The sequence below is a fragment of the Rhinoderma darwinii genome, chromosome 1 (genome assembly GCF_050947455.1).
Source record: "Rhinoderma darwinii isolate aRhiDar2 chromosome 1, aRhiDar2.hap1, whole genome shotgun sequence".
Lineage (NCBI taxonomy): Eukaryota > Metazoa > Chordata > Amphibia > Anura > Rhinodermatidae > Rhinoderma > Rhinoderma darwinii.
In genome coordinates, this window is record NC_134687.1 from 99,209,156 (window position 1) to 99,222,453 (window position 13,298).

At 42.0% G+C, this 13,298-nt stretch overlaps 1 protein-coding gene across 5 annotated transcripts in view; it reads right to left on the bottom strand.

Moving 5' to 3' along the window:
- The window catches only part of WDR17 (WD repeat domain 17), a 128,466-nt gene that overhangs the window by 50,160 nt on the left and 65,008 nt on the right, over nucleotides 1-13,298 (bottom strand). For 4 of the 5 annotated variants that reach the window (XM_075860237.1, XM_075860238.1, XM_075860236.1 and 1 more), the window contains 5 exons: nucleotides 12,602-12,853; nucleotides 10,942-11,064; nucleotides 8,555-8,742; nucleotides 1,300-1,468; nucleotides 392-483 (listed from right to left, as the gene is read on the bottom strand). In XM_075860237.1, the coding sequence (XP_075716352.1) occupies nucleotides 392-483; nucleotides 1,300-1,468; nucleotides 8,555-8,742; nucleotides 10,942-11,064; nucleotides 12,602-12,853 (824 nt within the window). The remainder of the gene's footprint in view (nucleotides 1-391; nucleotides 484-1,299; nucleotides 1,469-8,554; nucleotides 8,743-10,941; nucleotides 11,065-12,601; nucleotides 12,854-13,298) is intronic. The other variant, XM_075860235.1, reaches the window with a different exon arrangement.

The window sequence follows — 13,298 nt, forward strand, 5'->3', positions numbered from 1 at the left end:
GGAGGCTTTGATTCGCAGATCCAGCCAAGAATACAGGAGACAATAGCGCAGCATGCTATGCTATTGTCTCCGGTAAAACTACGGACACCCGGACGGAAAGCCTACGGAACCAATGTGTTCCGTCGACTGCCGGTGGTGTATGTGGTGTAACGGTACAGTTGCTTCCGTTATTCCCTTGTTCTGCTCCCCTGACGGAGCAGAACAGAATAACACAACGCAGGTGTGAACCCGGCCTAATATGTATCAATAATGGCTGTGTAGTCTATATACAGGGAGCTGCAGTTTATCATGATGTGCTGCCACTGTAGTGTGCCAAAGATAATCGCATGCAACTTTATTTCAGCTCTCTTTTCATTTGGTCTCACTTTGGAAAGAATGTAAGTTTTCTCACCTCATTGAACCGAGTTATCATTTTTCCTTTCTTCACATCCCAGATAAAACCACCATTCCGGGATGTTGCACCGGCTATGCAGTTCAAGTCTCCTACACATAGTAAATGTGACAGTCAGAATTGTGGCGTAACAAAGTATAAATACACTGCTGTGAAAAAGTATTTGTCCGCTGCCAGAAGTCCTCTGTGATTACATATTATCACACTAAATAGGATAGAATATTTAATCAAATTGTAATATTAAACAAAGGAAACTTGAGTAATCTCATTTTTTAATTAGAATTGTATTTATTTTAGGCCCAAAATTATCTAGCCCCCATTTCACCTATGCCAAAAAGCAGCTGCCTCCTAACCTTAGGAACTGGTTGCAACACATTTTGCAACAAGTGCTTCTTAGAAATCAGTGAAGTTTAGCTTTAGAATCCAGAACTATGTTCATTCAGACACATTGGTAGGTTTTCAGTCAAGAACTGTATGAACATCTCCGTTGACTAGGCCAGTCCAAAAATAATTAGGCCATTAGGTTTGTTCCCAGCTATTCAGATGTGGACTTGCTTTGTGTTTTAGATTGTTATCTTGCTGCCTAACCCAATTGTGCATCATTTTACAGAAAGTGAGAGGGCTGAAGGACGGGGGCCCAGTAGGTTGGGGGCTTTGTATTGTCTATTGGATTGAATGTATGGATTGAGCAATTGACAATTGCTCAGAATTATTGCTGAATTGTTAGAGAGACATGACGGCGGGGTGAGTAATGGGCACACATACTGTTCTTGCACAGGGGCCCTCTGCTATTTATGTCCACCACTGCTGAAGGTCTTTTTAGAAACATGGAGTTACAGTAGAGATCTGGAAGAGGGGAATGCTTTTCACACCACTCTGCAATGGCACGTTATTGTTGGTCCACATACCTGGCGCCCAGGACAGTGAATAAATAACACCTTCATTCCCTGGTGAAGTATATACAGCTGTTAATGTGTTGATATCCCAGACCTTTATTGTACCGTCAAATGATGCTGTAGCAAGTAAATTAGGATCGTCTGGTTTAAATTTGCAGTCAAAGATAGTTTCAATGTGACCCTGTGGAATAAAAAGAAATACCAGTAAAAATTGTTCAAGTAATGATTTGTGAGATATAGTTAAGCTCCATCCACAATAGGTGACATAATGTACGTGGTGACATTCAGGAGCCATTTACTCAGCCTGCCCAACGATACCTCCTGTCCAAACAAACCAGACAAGCATAGCTGCTGGGAGTCAGCGCAGAAATCAGAAGAAATAGCTTGAAGATTGCTACCCAGCTTCTTCTCCTAAGGGCTCATTCACACGAGCGTGAATCTCGTCCGTGTGCTGTGCGTTGACACAACGCACATCACACAATCCCATTGATTTCAATGAGGCTATTCACACATGTGTTGTTTTTCACACAACGAGTATCCGTCACGTGAAATTCACTGCATGTCCTATATGGCTGGGTTCACACGTGGCGGAATTTCACTTAAATTCTGCTGCGGACACTCCGCAGCGTTAATCCGCAGCGGAGCCGTTTGTCCATTGACTTCCACTTTAATTTAGCAGTGTTCGTTTAGACGATGCGTAAAATTCCGCTGCGGAGCATAGGCTGCGGAGCGGAATTTGGTGTCCGCAGCATGCTCTGTCTGTTGCGGAGCAGTGGCGGACTGGTTGCGGACTCATGGCGGAATTTCTCCATTGACTTCAATGGAGATTCTAAGTTCCGCAATGAAGTCCGCAGCTGTCATGCACATGTTATGTGTGCTGCTGATGCGTCTTGCTTTTTGGACATGACATTTCTTCATTCTGGCTGGACCTATGTATTTCTAGGTCTACAGCCAGACTGAGGAAGTCAATGGGGCTCCCGTAATGACGGGAGCGTTGCTAGGAGACGTCAGTAAATAGTCACTGTCCAGGGTGCTGAAAGAGTTAAGCGATCGGCAGTAACTGTTTCTGCACCCGGGACAGTGACTACCGATCCCAATATACAGCTACCTGTAAAAAAAAATGAAGTTCATACTTACCGAGAACTCCCTGCTTCTGTCTCCAGTCCGGCTTCCCAGGATGACGTTTCAGTCTAAGTGACGGCTGCAGCCAATCACAGGCCAATAACAGGCTAATAACAGGCTGCAGCGGTCACATGGACTGCCGCGTCATCCAGGGAGGTCGGGCTGGATGCCGAAGGAGGGACGCGTCACCAAGACAACGGCCGGTAAGTATGAATTTCTTTGACTTTCACAAGGGAAAGTGCTGTCCCTTCTCTCTATCCTGCACTGATAGGGAGAAGGGAAGTACTTTTACCGCAGTCCGCAGCAGCTAGTCCGCATCAATTTACTGCACATTTTGTGCAGATCCGCAGCAGAATCTGCAACGCAGATTCTGTGCGGCATTGATGCGGACAGTTGCGGAGGAAATCCGCCACGTGTGGTCATGCCCTATTGGTGCGTTAACATTGAAGTTAATGGGTGCGTGTGCTGTCCGTGTTTTACGAATCAACTACATTGAAAAAAAAAGTGCTTGCGAGTGCATGAAAAACACATGCAACTCGAAAAGCACACCGATGCAAAACGCAACGCACACGGACAGATTTTCCACGCGTTTTTTATGTGCGTAAATCTCTCACGCTCATGTGAATGTAGCCTAATGTTGTAGGAGCACAGATAGGGCAGTTTTAGGAATCGTTGGGCTGTGTTTACACTGTAATCAATGTGTCTTTATCACACTAACATCCAAAGAAATATCTCCACATGAGGATGCCAATTTTGCATATTTACTCGCAGCAATTTCTCAAATCGCTTTAATTTTGTTGATTAAAAGGAATGTGTCACCTTATTATAATAATATATATAACAATATAATAATAGATATAATAATACATTCCTCAACATTAAATTTGCAACACCAGGAAGGGCAAGCCATAAAGTTATGCAAATCGAGGAAGTATAAGGTGTCGCTAAGATCTGCAAATGATCATATTTTCCCCCACCGAGCTCCAATGTGTGGCATGTGGAAGAGGCATAAAAACCAGATTAAAAGCAAAGTTTTTTAGCCACATCAAAAGTCAAAAATCGGATCAAGTGGTGTGGGATGATTGTGTGATGCCGCCTGTTCATGGAAGTGCCAGCTATTGCCACTTGTCGAAAACTGAGAGGGACAGAATTTTGAACTCGGAGACCTTGGTTTATCACTCCAGCAGATCGCTACGTGCCTAGTCTCAGATGTCAGCACTGTTCAACGTTGTGTGTCCCAGAGGTTGGGAGAACAACAATGAACGGGAATGACAGCAAGAGGTGCGGGGAGGCGAACCTCTGCACGGACAGATCATCTGATTGGAAGAATGGCGCGTAGTGATCCATTATGTACTGCAAGTGAAATTGAACGTCACATCCCAAGCCTAGGGTGGCAACCAGTGTTGACACAAACCATTAGGCCCTGTTTTTTCTGCCTGGAAAAATCAGCTCAGTTTTAGGTTTTACGTGTTTTTTTTGCCGCAATGTTTGCTGTGTTTTTTTACCTCTTTCTTCAACAGGTAAAGAAAAAATGCGAGCAGTTTTTTCCATAAAACGCGTCAAAAAACACTGCGGCCGTTCGCAGCGTTTTTTTTCCGTCTCCCATTGATTTCAATGTTTTTTTTTGCGGTGGAAAACGCCTCAAGATAGGGCATGTCGCTTCTTTTCCCCGCAAACATTCTTTTCCGCTCTGGGAAAAAAAACACCTCCACCTCCCATCGAAATCAATGAAAGGCAATTTCAGCTGTTTTTTGCTGCGGTTTCCACGGCAAATACAGTGGCAAAAAAATAATCAGTGTGAACAGGGCCTTAGAAGGGGTTTGCAAGATATTGGGCTACGAGCCAGACGTCCAGCTACAGGTGTTCTATTTGATCACACGCCACCGCTCTCAAAAGGCTATCATGGTGCACAGCACGGTAATGCTGGCAATGAGTCCCGCTTTTGTCTCGGACGCAATGATAGCCTGAGATTGGTCTGGAGATCACAAGGGCATCGCCATGTAGAGGCCTACACAAGGGAACATCACTGGTCCTACTCTCGCGAATATAGTGTGGGGTGGCATAATGTAGCCGGACCCTTCTAGTCTTCATTTGCGGTACACTAACAGCCCAGCGTTACATTGATTTGGTCGTGGAACCATTCACTAAAGTGTCCCAGAAGCCTTTTTTCAACAGGACCACAATATTGCTTATGCGACTGTGAGCAGCCAGGGTGGCCTAAAAGTGCTACCATGGCCTGCAGCGTCTTCTGACTTTTCTGCCATCAAGCACATCTGGGACGTCATTGGTCGGCAATTTTCAAAGGGATCTGCCAGCAGCCAATCTTGATGATTTGTGTGCCCAAGTGCATTCAGCGTGGCATAATATTCCTCAGACAACCATTAGGAACCTCACTGATAGCATGCCAAAGCATGTAAGTGCGTGTATTTCTTCGCGAGGCGCGCATACTCGATACTGAATAAATCAAGATGTTTGGAATATTTTGTTTCCATGTTTTTTATCATTTACATATCATTAACATGTCTATCGATCCTGAGATTTCCACAATTCAAAACTTTTCCTTCTTGGTGTTGCAATTTCAATGTTAAGGAATGTAGTAATAATAAAAATAAACATATATATATATATATATACAGCTTGAGAAAGGTTCTGTGACGAACCAAAACGTCGCTGCTCACTTGAGGTGAATAAAACCACCCTTTTTTCACCTATCTGGAAGTCCCGGTGCCGTTATTTTGTTCTATGGTTTCTATGCATTTAAGATGGGGAACTGATTCATCCTCTGGTAACGTGCACATGGCCTAATATATAGTAAATGCAGTTCCAGAGATTTGCTTTACATAGTCCATTTGGAAATAAAAGACCTCAGGCAGAAAAGAACTCATTGACTATGGAAGAATAATTGTTGTGAGCATGCTCTGTGGCATTTGCAGAGGTCACTGTGCAGAGAGGGGGCAGAGGTAGGAGGAGGTGAGTAGTCCATCAATAATGCAATAATGTATTACACTATAAGGCCAAAAATATGTAGACACCCCTCCTTATTATTGAGTTCAGATGTTTCAGCCACAGCCACTGCAAACAGGTGCATAAAATCAAGCACACAGCCATGTAATCTCCATAGACAAACATTGATAGTAGAATGGCTTGTACTGAAGAGCTCAGTGACTTTAAATGTGTCACTGTCATAGGATTCCATCTTTGTGAAATTTCTGATGTTCTGTCTTGGTCAACTCTAAGTGTTATTATTAAGTGTGAGATCCATTAAGACATGGTGTAAGAAGTTTGGTGTTTAGGAACTCAAGTGTCCCGCAAAGAACCTTGGCTTTGACCTCATTGAACACCTTTGGGATGAACTAGAACGGAAAGTGCAAGCTAGACATTCTCGTCCAACATCAGTGTCTGACCTCACAAATGCTGTTTTGGCTTAATGGGCACAAATGCCCCACAGACACACTCCAAAGTCTTGCGAAAAGCGTTCCCAGAAGAGTAGAGACTATTATAGCTGCAAAACGGTATCCAACTCCATATTTTCGTCCATTGTTTTGGGAAGAGATATCCAACAAACCCATATAGTTGTGATGTTCAGGTGTCTACATACATTTGACCAGATAGCGTATCTGCCTTCAGCTTTACTATAAAGGTGTTAGCGTCAATTAATTTCCTGACCTTTGATAATGAGATTACTGTCTGAAGGCCCTATTACATCGGCCGATTTTGGCCGGTGCAGCGAGCACCGATCAGAAAGACAGCTCGTTGATCAGCGCTCGTTTGCTCCTGTCACAAGGAGCTATGTATGGGGACACTATTTAATGCACTCTCCTTCTGAAGCATTTTTTACCTGGCTGCGTCCTGCTGGGAACAGGTTTTCACCCATCCACTTAGCAAGTATGGCCTTTTTTGTGGTTTTGATGTATGGGGACAAGCGCGCGTCACTCTGATTGCTCGTCCCCATACATTATTATCATGTCGGCAGCACGTCTCCCTGTTTACACAGGGAGATGTACTGCCGACAACGATAATATTTCACTTTTTTAAAACAATATGATCACCAGATGAACGAGCGTTTGCTTGTTTATCTGCTGATCGTTGTCCTGTTTACGCAGGGCAATTATCCGCAATAAGCATTCTATGAACGATCGTTTGCCCGATAATTGTCCAGTGTAAAACCCCCTTAAGAGTGATTTCTACAAAACCTGAGTGTTTGGTGCTTCAAACTGTATATTAAATAATACGTGAATATTGATGGTATAATTTTAAAGTTCACCACCAAGAGTTGGACTTTGCAGTCCTCCGTGGTATATAATTATGAAAAAAAGAGATAGATCCGGAGTTTATAAATATAAAATAACTTTTACTGTGCTATCTTTTAAAAAAAATACTAACATACTTATATAGTGGATTCATATGCCGTGTATTCATACATCATAGGTCACATTGCATCTCGTGTAACATGTATCCAGAACATTATTTTTTGGTCAAATTAGACAGCAAGATATTCACCCAATAAGGGGTTATTCACACATATTGTTGCTTTTTAGAAGAGAGTTTCACAGACATTTAATTTTATGTTCCCTTTATACAGGTTTGTCCCTTTTGTTTGCAACGTCGCCCAGATGTTCGAGAGTTCTAAGTGTCTTAGAAATATACCTTTTCCCTTGATTTATGTTAACAGGGCATCTATTTTCCCAGCTCCTCATTTATACCATTCTCCCCTCCATCACCCACTGCTTCTTCATGCATTTTAGTCCCCCCAACTATATGAGACAGGACTTTTATGCTGCCTCTGTGTAAACCCGCTGTGGCCAACATCGTAGCGCCTGTCACAAGCATTGCTATGTTAGGCAATGCAGCGAGGAGTGGTGTACGTTGCAGCCAATTAGGAGCTGCCATGTCACCACCAGGGGGCGGAGCTTGTTGCGCGTCCCGTTACCTGGGGAACGCGTCTCCAGACTACGGGCGCTCAGAGGAACGCCGCTTGGTGTGGGTTCACTTTCCTTGCATCTCTCCATTTATTGAGAGGAGGGACTTCACTGCATGTTTTTTGTGGTGGGAAGAGGCGAAGTTTTGTGAGGCGAGTGTGTGCAGCGCTGACATGCCAGGATTGGTATGTTAGTGTGTGTCTCACTAGGAGGGGAGCGAATTAACGCCTCCCGAGTAGTACACACACCCAGACGTCATGGGGGAGAGTTAACAGGAAGGCGCCGATATTTGAAACCCAAACACTATGGGTGATTGATTCCTTGCCACTGCAAGTATGCTCTCTTTGAAAAGACAGCCATAATAACCTTTTCCAGCACCTATGGAATCCGGGTAGAGCTGGTTGTCGCCCATCTCTCCTGAGAAATCGTTTGGCCGAGAGGAAATGCGTCGGGAGGATTTTTATATGGAGAGAGGTTCCCCGATCCCCTTGTACTGATCAAACAGTGGATAATATCCAGCATCTGAACGGGTAGGGGGGCATTGACCCCTGTATTCCATTACCATAACTGCTAATTGTATAAAGGGAATATAAAATGAAATGTCTGTGAAACTCTCTTCTAAAAAGCAACGATATGTGTGAATAACCCCTTATTGGGTGAATATTTTGCTGTCTAATTTGACCAAAAAATCTCAAAAAATAATGTTCTGGATACATGTTACACGAGATGCAATGTGACCTATGATGTATGAATACACGGCATATGAATCCACTATATATGTATGTTAGTATTTTTTTATTTTTCAAAAAAGATAGCACAGTAAAAGTTATTTTATATTTATAAACTCCGGATATATCTCTTTTTTATATTAAATAATGCACAATGAATATGTGCATACCTGCCAAAATCTGAATCCGCACTCGTTCAAACCCCGCCACTGATCTATCTAGGAACGCCCACAAAACCTCGTAATTTGGGGCACTTTTGAATAAACCCAATCACCTTTGAGATCCGTTTTGTGGGACAGTTGTGTAAAGAACAATGTTGAGGTTTATCTAAAAAATATATATGAGGCTGGAGTGTTTCTTTAAGACAAGAACTGATATCCATTCTACCTCCTGAAGCTCTGTATCTCCTGATATCTTTAGAGAAAACTATTAATCTGATTTAGTATTTAATAGATGGTGTAAACAGATTATCGATTATGGAAAATGATAGATACATACCAAGTCTCTTAAGAAATCCCATTTCTTGGCTCCCATATCATAAAGTCCTACTCCTCCATCCATGAAGCAACAGACGGCATGACCGGGAGGCAATGAGAAAGCTTGATTCTGGGTCAGTGTTGGAGGTGGTACAGCCTCACTGGTGGATGATATGTAATGGTTTTTGGTAGGGGACTGTGCTAAAAATGCTCATTAGATAAAAAGAGTATTTGTCAGTAAAACATGCTGTGCAATATTTGTATATTTTATTATTATAAATACAAAATCAAGAATTTGTTACCAGCTGAATTAAAATGAAATTATCTGTATTTATGTTTCTGTTGTTTACATATAATATAAAAAGCAAAAATACCTAAAAAAGTATTTAAAAGTATAAAGCTGAGGATTAATAGTAGTATTTCTTAAAATACGGTTACTAAATATATATATATTCAAATAAATACTTTTGAATGGAAGACCACAAAATTCAATGGGCTCACATACTCTATTGAGTAAATGGCTATCTTAAGTGTAATGCCAGGGGGAAAAAAAATAAAAATCAGTGAAGTCCTCTGAAGCCATCACTGAAGTCTTATTACCTTGACCGTTGTCTGGCATTCTCCTGCACATCACAATATGCCACATGGCTATCAAGCACTATTGTCATGAGCCTCTGTGTAAGATTCAACATTCTTGAGAAGAAGGATTTCTTAACCCTTTCCCGTCGCTAATCCGCCTATTTATGTCAAGAAAGGGTTGTTTAAAAATGGCACCCGCTCAGAAGCCGAGTGGGCGCCATAGCCGCCGGTCTCTGTTGTGTTACACAGCAGGGACACAGCGGCATTGCTTGCGATCAGAGACATCTCTTATCTTATGTGACCACCGGCATCTGAGGCATCTTTTTTACTTTCACTTTCTGTTTGGGGTCGGTCACCGGCTCCCGCGCGACAAGATCGCGGGCGCTGCTTTGTTCCTAGGGCAGCTGGGAGCATTTTGAGCCTGTGGCAAGTCTCAATAGCAATTCACTGATTTTGCCATAGACTCAAATACTGTAATATTGCAGTCTATGGCATAAGCGATCTAAGGTCGCAGGATGAAGCCCCCTAGGGGGGCCAAAAAGTATTACATTTTTTTAAAGTAAAATATAAAAATAAATAAAAAAAAATCAAATCACCTCCGTTCCCTAGCTCACATATAAATATAGACAAAAATAAACATAAACACACTAGGTATTCCCGCGTCCGAAAATGGCCGAACTATAAAAATATAGGATAAAAATATTTATCCAATACCAAGACTGCTTTAGCAGGAAAAAATGTCAAAATAGCAGAATCCCAGTTTTTTTTGCCACTTCAACCCCAAAAAAAAAACTAATATACAGTGATCGAAATGCCAGACATTCCCCAAAATTGAATCAATAAAAACGACATCTTTCCCCATACAAAAAGACACCTTACACAGCTCTATACACAGAAATATAAAAAAGTTATGGGTCACAATATGGCGATGAATAAAAAGGTTTCTTTTTTCTATTTTTTATTTTTTTTAAAGGTAAAAAAACTATATACATTTAATAACACCGTGATCGTACTGACCCACAGAATAAAGGTAACGTTTCATTTTCACTGTACAGTGAACACCGTAAAAACTAAACCCATAAGAAAATGGCACAACTGCTGTTTTTTTCCAATTCCACCCCATTCAGAATTTTTTTCCAGCTTCCCAGTACATCGCACATACTATTAAATAATACCATTGGAAAGTACAATTTATCTCGTAAAAATTAAACAAACACTCATATGGTGTCAACAATTTATTTTTTTTTAAAGGTATGACTTTTTGAAGATGGGGAGGAAAAAACAAAAGCATTAAAACGAAAATTAGTCTGTTCCTGAAAGGGTTAAACAGTCCACGACAGCATCACTTGGTAGTTATCCTGCAGAGGAAGATGAGCTTATCTTCACACCGGGGCAAGTGAGGAGGAGGCGTTACTGAATTTTGAGTTTTTGACTGGAGTTACACCATGAGAAGAATGCTCCAATCTTAGGCCCCATGCACACGGCCATGCCCATAATCACGACCCGCGATTGCGAGCACGGCCGGCCGCCCGCATGTAAAATGCAAAAGAACAGACATGTTCCATAATGTTCTGAACATTTCTACGGTAGTGATACGGAAAGGTGTCCGCGACCAATAGAACTGAATGGGTCAGTAATTGCGGACTGTATTACGGTCCGCATTTACGGACAATTTTTTTGGTCATGTGCATGGGGCCTTATAGTTTGTAAGTCTCATTATTGGTAATAAATTAGTCTGTTCTTATATTCTCATTTCACCATTGCTGGATAACACATTCTATGATAAATATTCTTTGTATATTTGGAGATAGAGGGTTTTTTTGTACTCACTTTTTTTCTTCGGAGTGGAGTTAAGGACATGTAATGCGTGGAAGCCAGTTTTCTTCAATTTAAAATTATCTATAGGAGTTGTCTTTGAGACATTCCATACCCGTAAGACACCAACCTGTGAATCTGAACATATTGGAACACTCTCATATTTCAATCCATGCAGATATAATATATACAATGCAAAATAGCACATATGTGTCATGAAATGTCATGTGAAATTCGGTAACATACTCCAGTATAATCATAAATATATGCAAAGTAATGCTACAGCATTCGCAATGAAACACATTTTTTGTTCTTTTTATAGTGTCTATAAGGGTATGACCAGACATGGCGTCTTTCTGCAGACACTGTCCGCATCAATGTCGCACATAATCTGCGTTGCAGATTCTGTTGCGGCTTTGCCTAAAATGTGCATTAAATTGATGCGGACTAGCCGTTGCGTCTTCAGGTGAAGAGTACTTCCCTTCTCTCTATCAGTGCAGGATAGAGAGAAGGGACAGACAGCCCTTTCCCTAGTAAAAGTAAAAGAAATTCATACTTACCCGGCCGTTGACTTGGTGACGCGTCCCTCTTTCGACATCCAGCCCGACCTCCCTGGATGACGCGGCAGTCCATGTGACCGCTGGAGCCTGTGATTGGCTGCAGCGGTCACATGGGCTGAAACTTCATCTCGGGAGGCCGGACTGGAGGAAGAAGCAGGGAGTTCTCCGTAAGTAGGAACTTCTATTTTTTTAACACGTTGATCTATATTGTGATCGGAAGTCACTGTCCAGGGTGCTGAAACAGTTACTGCCGATCGTTTAACTCTTTCAGCACCCTGGACAGTGACTATCCCATGACGTCGCCTAGCAACGCTCCCGTAATTACGGGTGCACACACGTAGTCACCTGTAATTACGGGAGCCCCATTGACTTCAATGGGCCTGCCCGTGCCGTAATAGCAGCCCGTGATTACGGTCGTTTTTACGTTAGTGTGCATGGGGCCTCAGTCTGGCTGTAGACCTAGAAATACATAGGTCCAGCCAGAATGAAGAAATATCATGTTCGTAAAACCAATACGCTACGCAACACAAAAAACATCTGCGTATTTCATTGCAGAATTTTGAATCTCCATTGAAGTCAATGGAGAAATTCCACAATGAGTCCGCAACAAGTCCGCTACACGTCAGCAACAGCCAGTGTATGCTGCGGACACCAAATTCCGCACCGCAGCCTATGGTCCGCAGCAGAGTTTTCCGCCACGTCAGCACAAACCTAACTAAAAAGGTGTGTAAACCAATGGAGAAACTGTCCGCTGCGGATTACCGCAGCGGACTGTCCGCAGCGGAATTCCAGAGCAATTCCGCCACGTCTGGCCATGCCCTTATAGTACCAGGAGTAATAGTCATTAAAGGGTAAATAAACGTTCAACAAACTTCTGACATGTCATAGTGACATGTCCAAAGTTTTGATTGGTGTGGGTTCGAGCACTGAGACCCCCACTAATCGATAAAACAAAGCGGCAGAAGTGCTCGTGTGAGAACATACAGGCATATAAATGGCTATTTTAATTTTTTTGCACATTTTATAAATGAGGCCCGATCTGCGTTTTCACAGTCACACAGCATTCAGGAAAATGCAATTTATAATACTGGAACCAAAGTAAAAATTAGGCTTACCTCCTGTTATAAACATGCCTGGTGCTGTGGGAACCCAAGCCAAACACTGAACAGACGCTGCTGCACTGGGAAAACTGAAAGTCGTGATACAAGATAAAGATTCCGAGTCTACCAATCGTATCCCATTATGAAGATTGGCAACAAGTAGGTAGTCTGTAGAAAGGGGGTCCCATTCTAATGCTGTCACTGGATCTTCTTCATCTGTCCCTTCAAGGGACTCAGGTCTCAGGACATGTTTTTGACTCTTACAACCTTAAAAAATTGGTTAAAAAAAAGAGGACACTCAGACATGCATATACAAAAGGAGAATGCAATTGTGATCAGATTTTTTTTTTTTGTAGCATTTTAAAACAAATGTATGCTTATGGGAATGGCAGACTTCTATCATTTATATTCAGAATTCTACAATTTATTAGCCAAATGGCTCAAAATAATTGTTTGTACCACTTGGGCTAATATACTACCTATAGTAATATAGCAACCTATATAACCTATACATCAAAAAGGACTTCTCAGCTCTCCGGACATGTCTGTTTTAGTAAATGCTTGTATTCCCCATAATATAACAACTCTGGGGCATCTTCTCTTAGAATGTCGCATTGTGCCATTTCTCTGTTATTCCTCCTGGAAATATATAAATAAATTGACAACTGGGAGTTACCATTCCCCTTGGCACTAGGGTGTGTCTCAATGTACA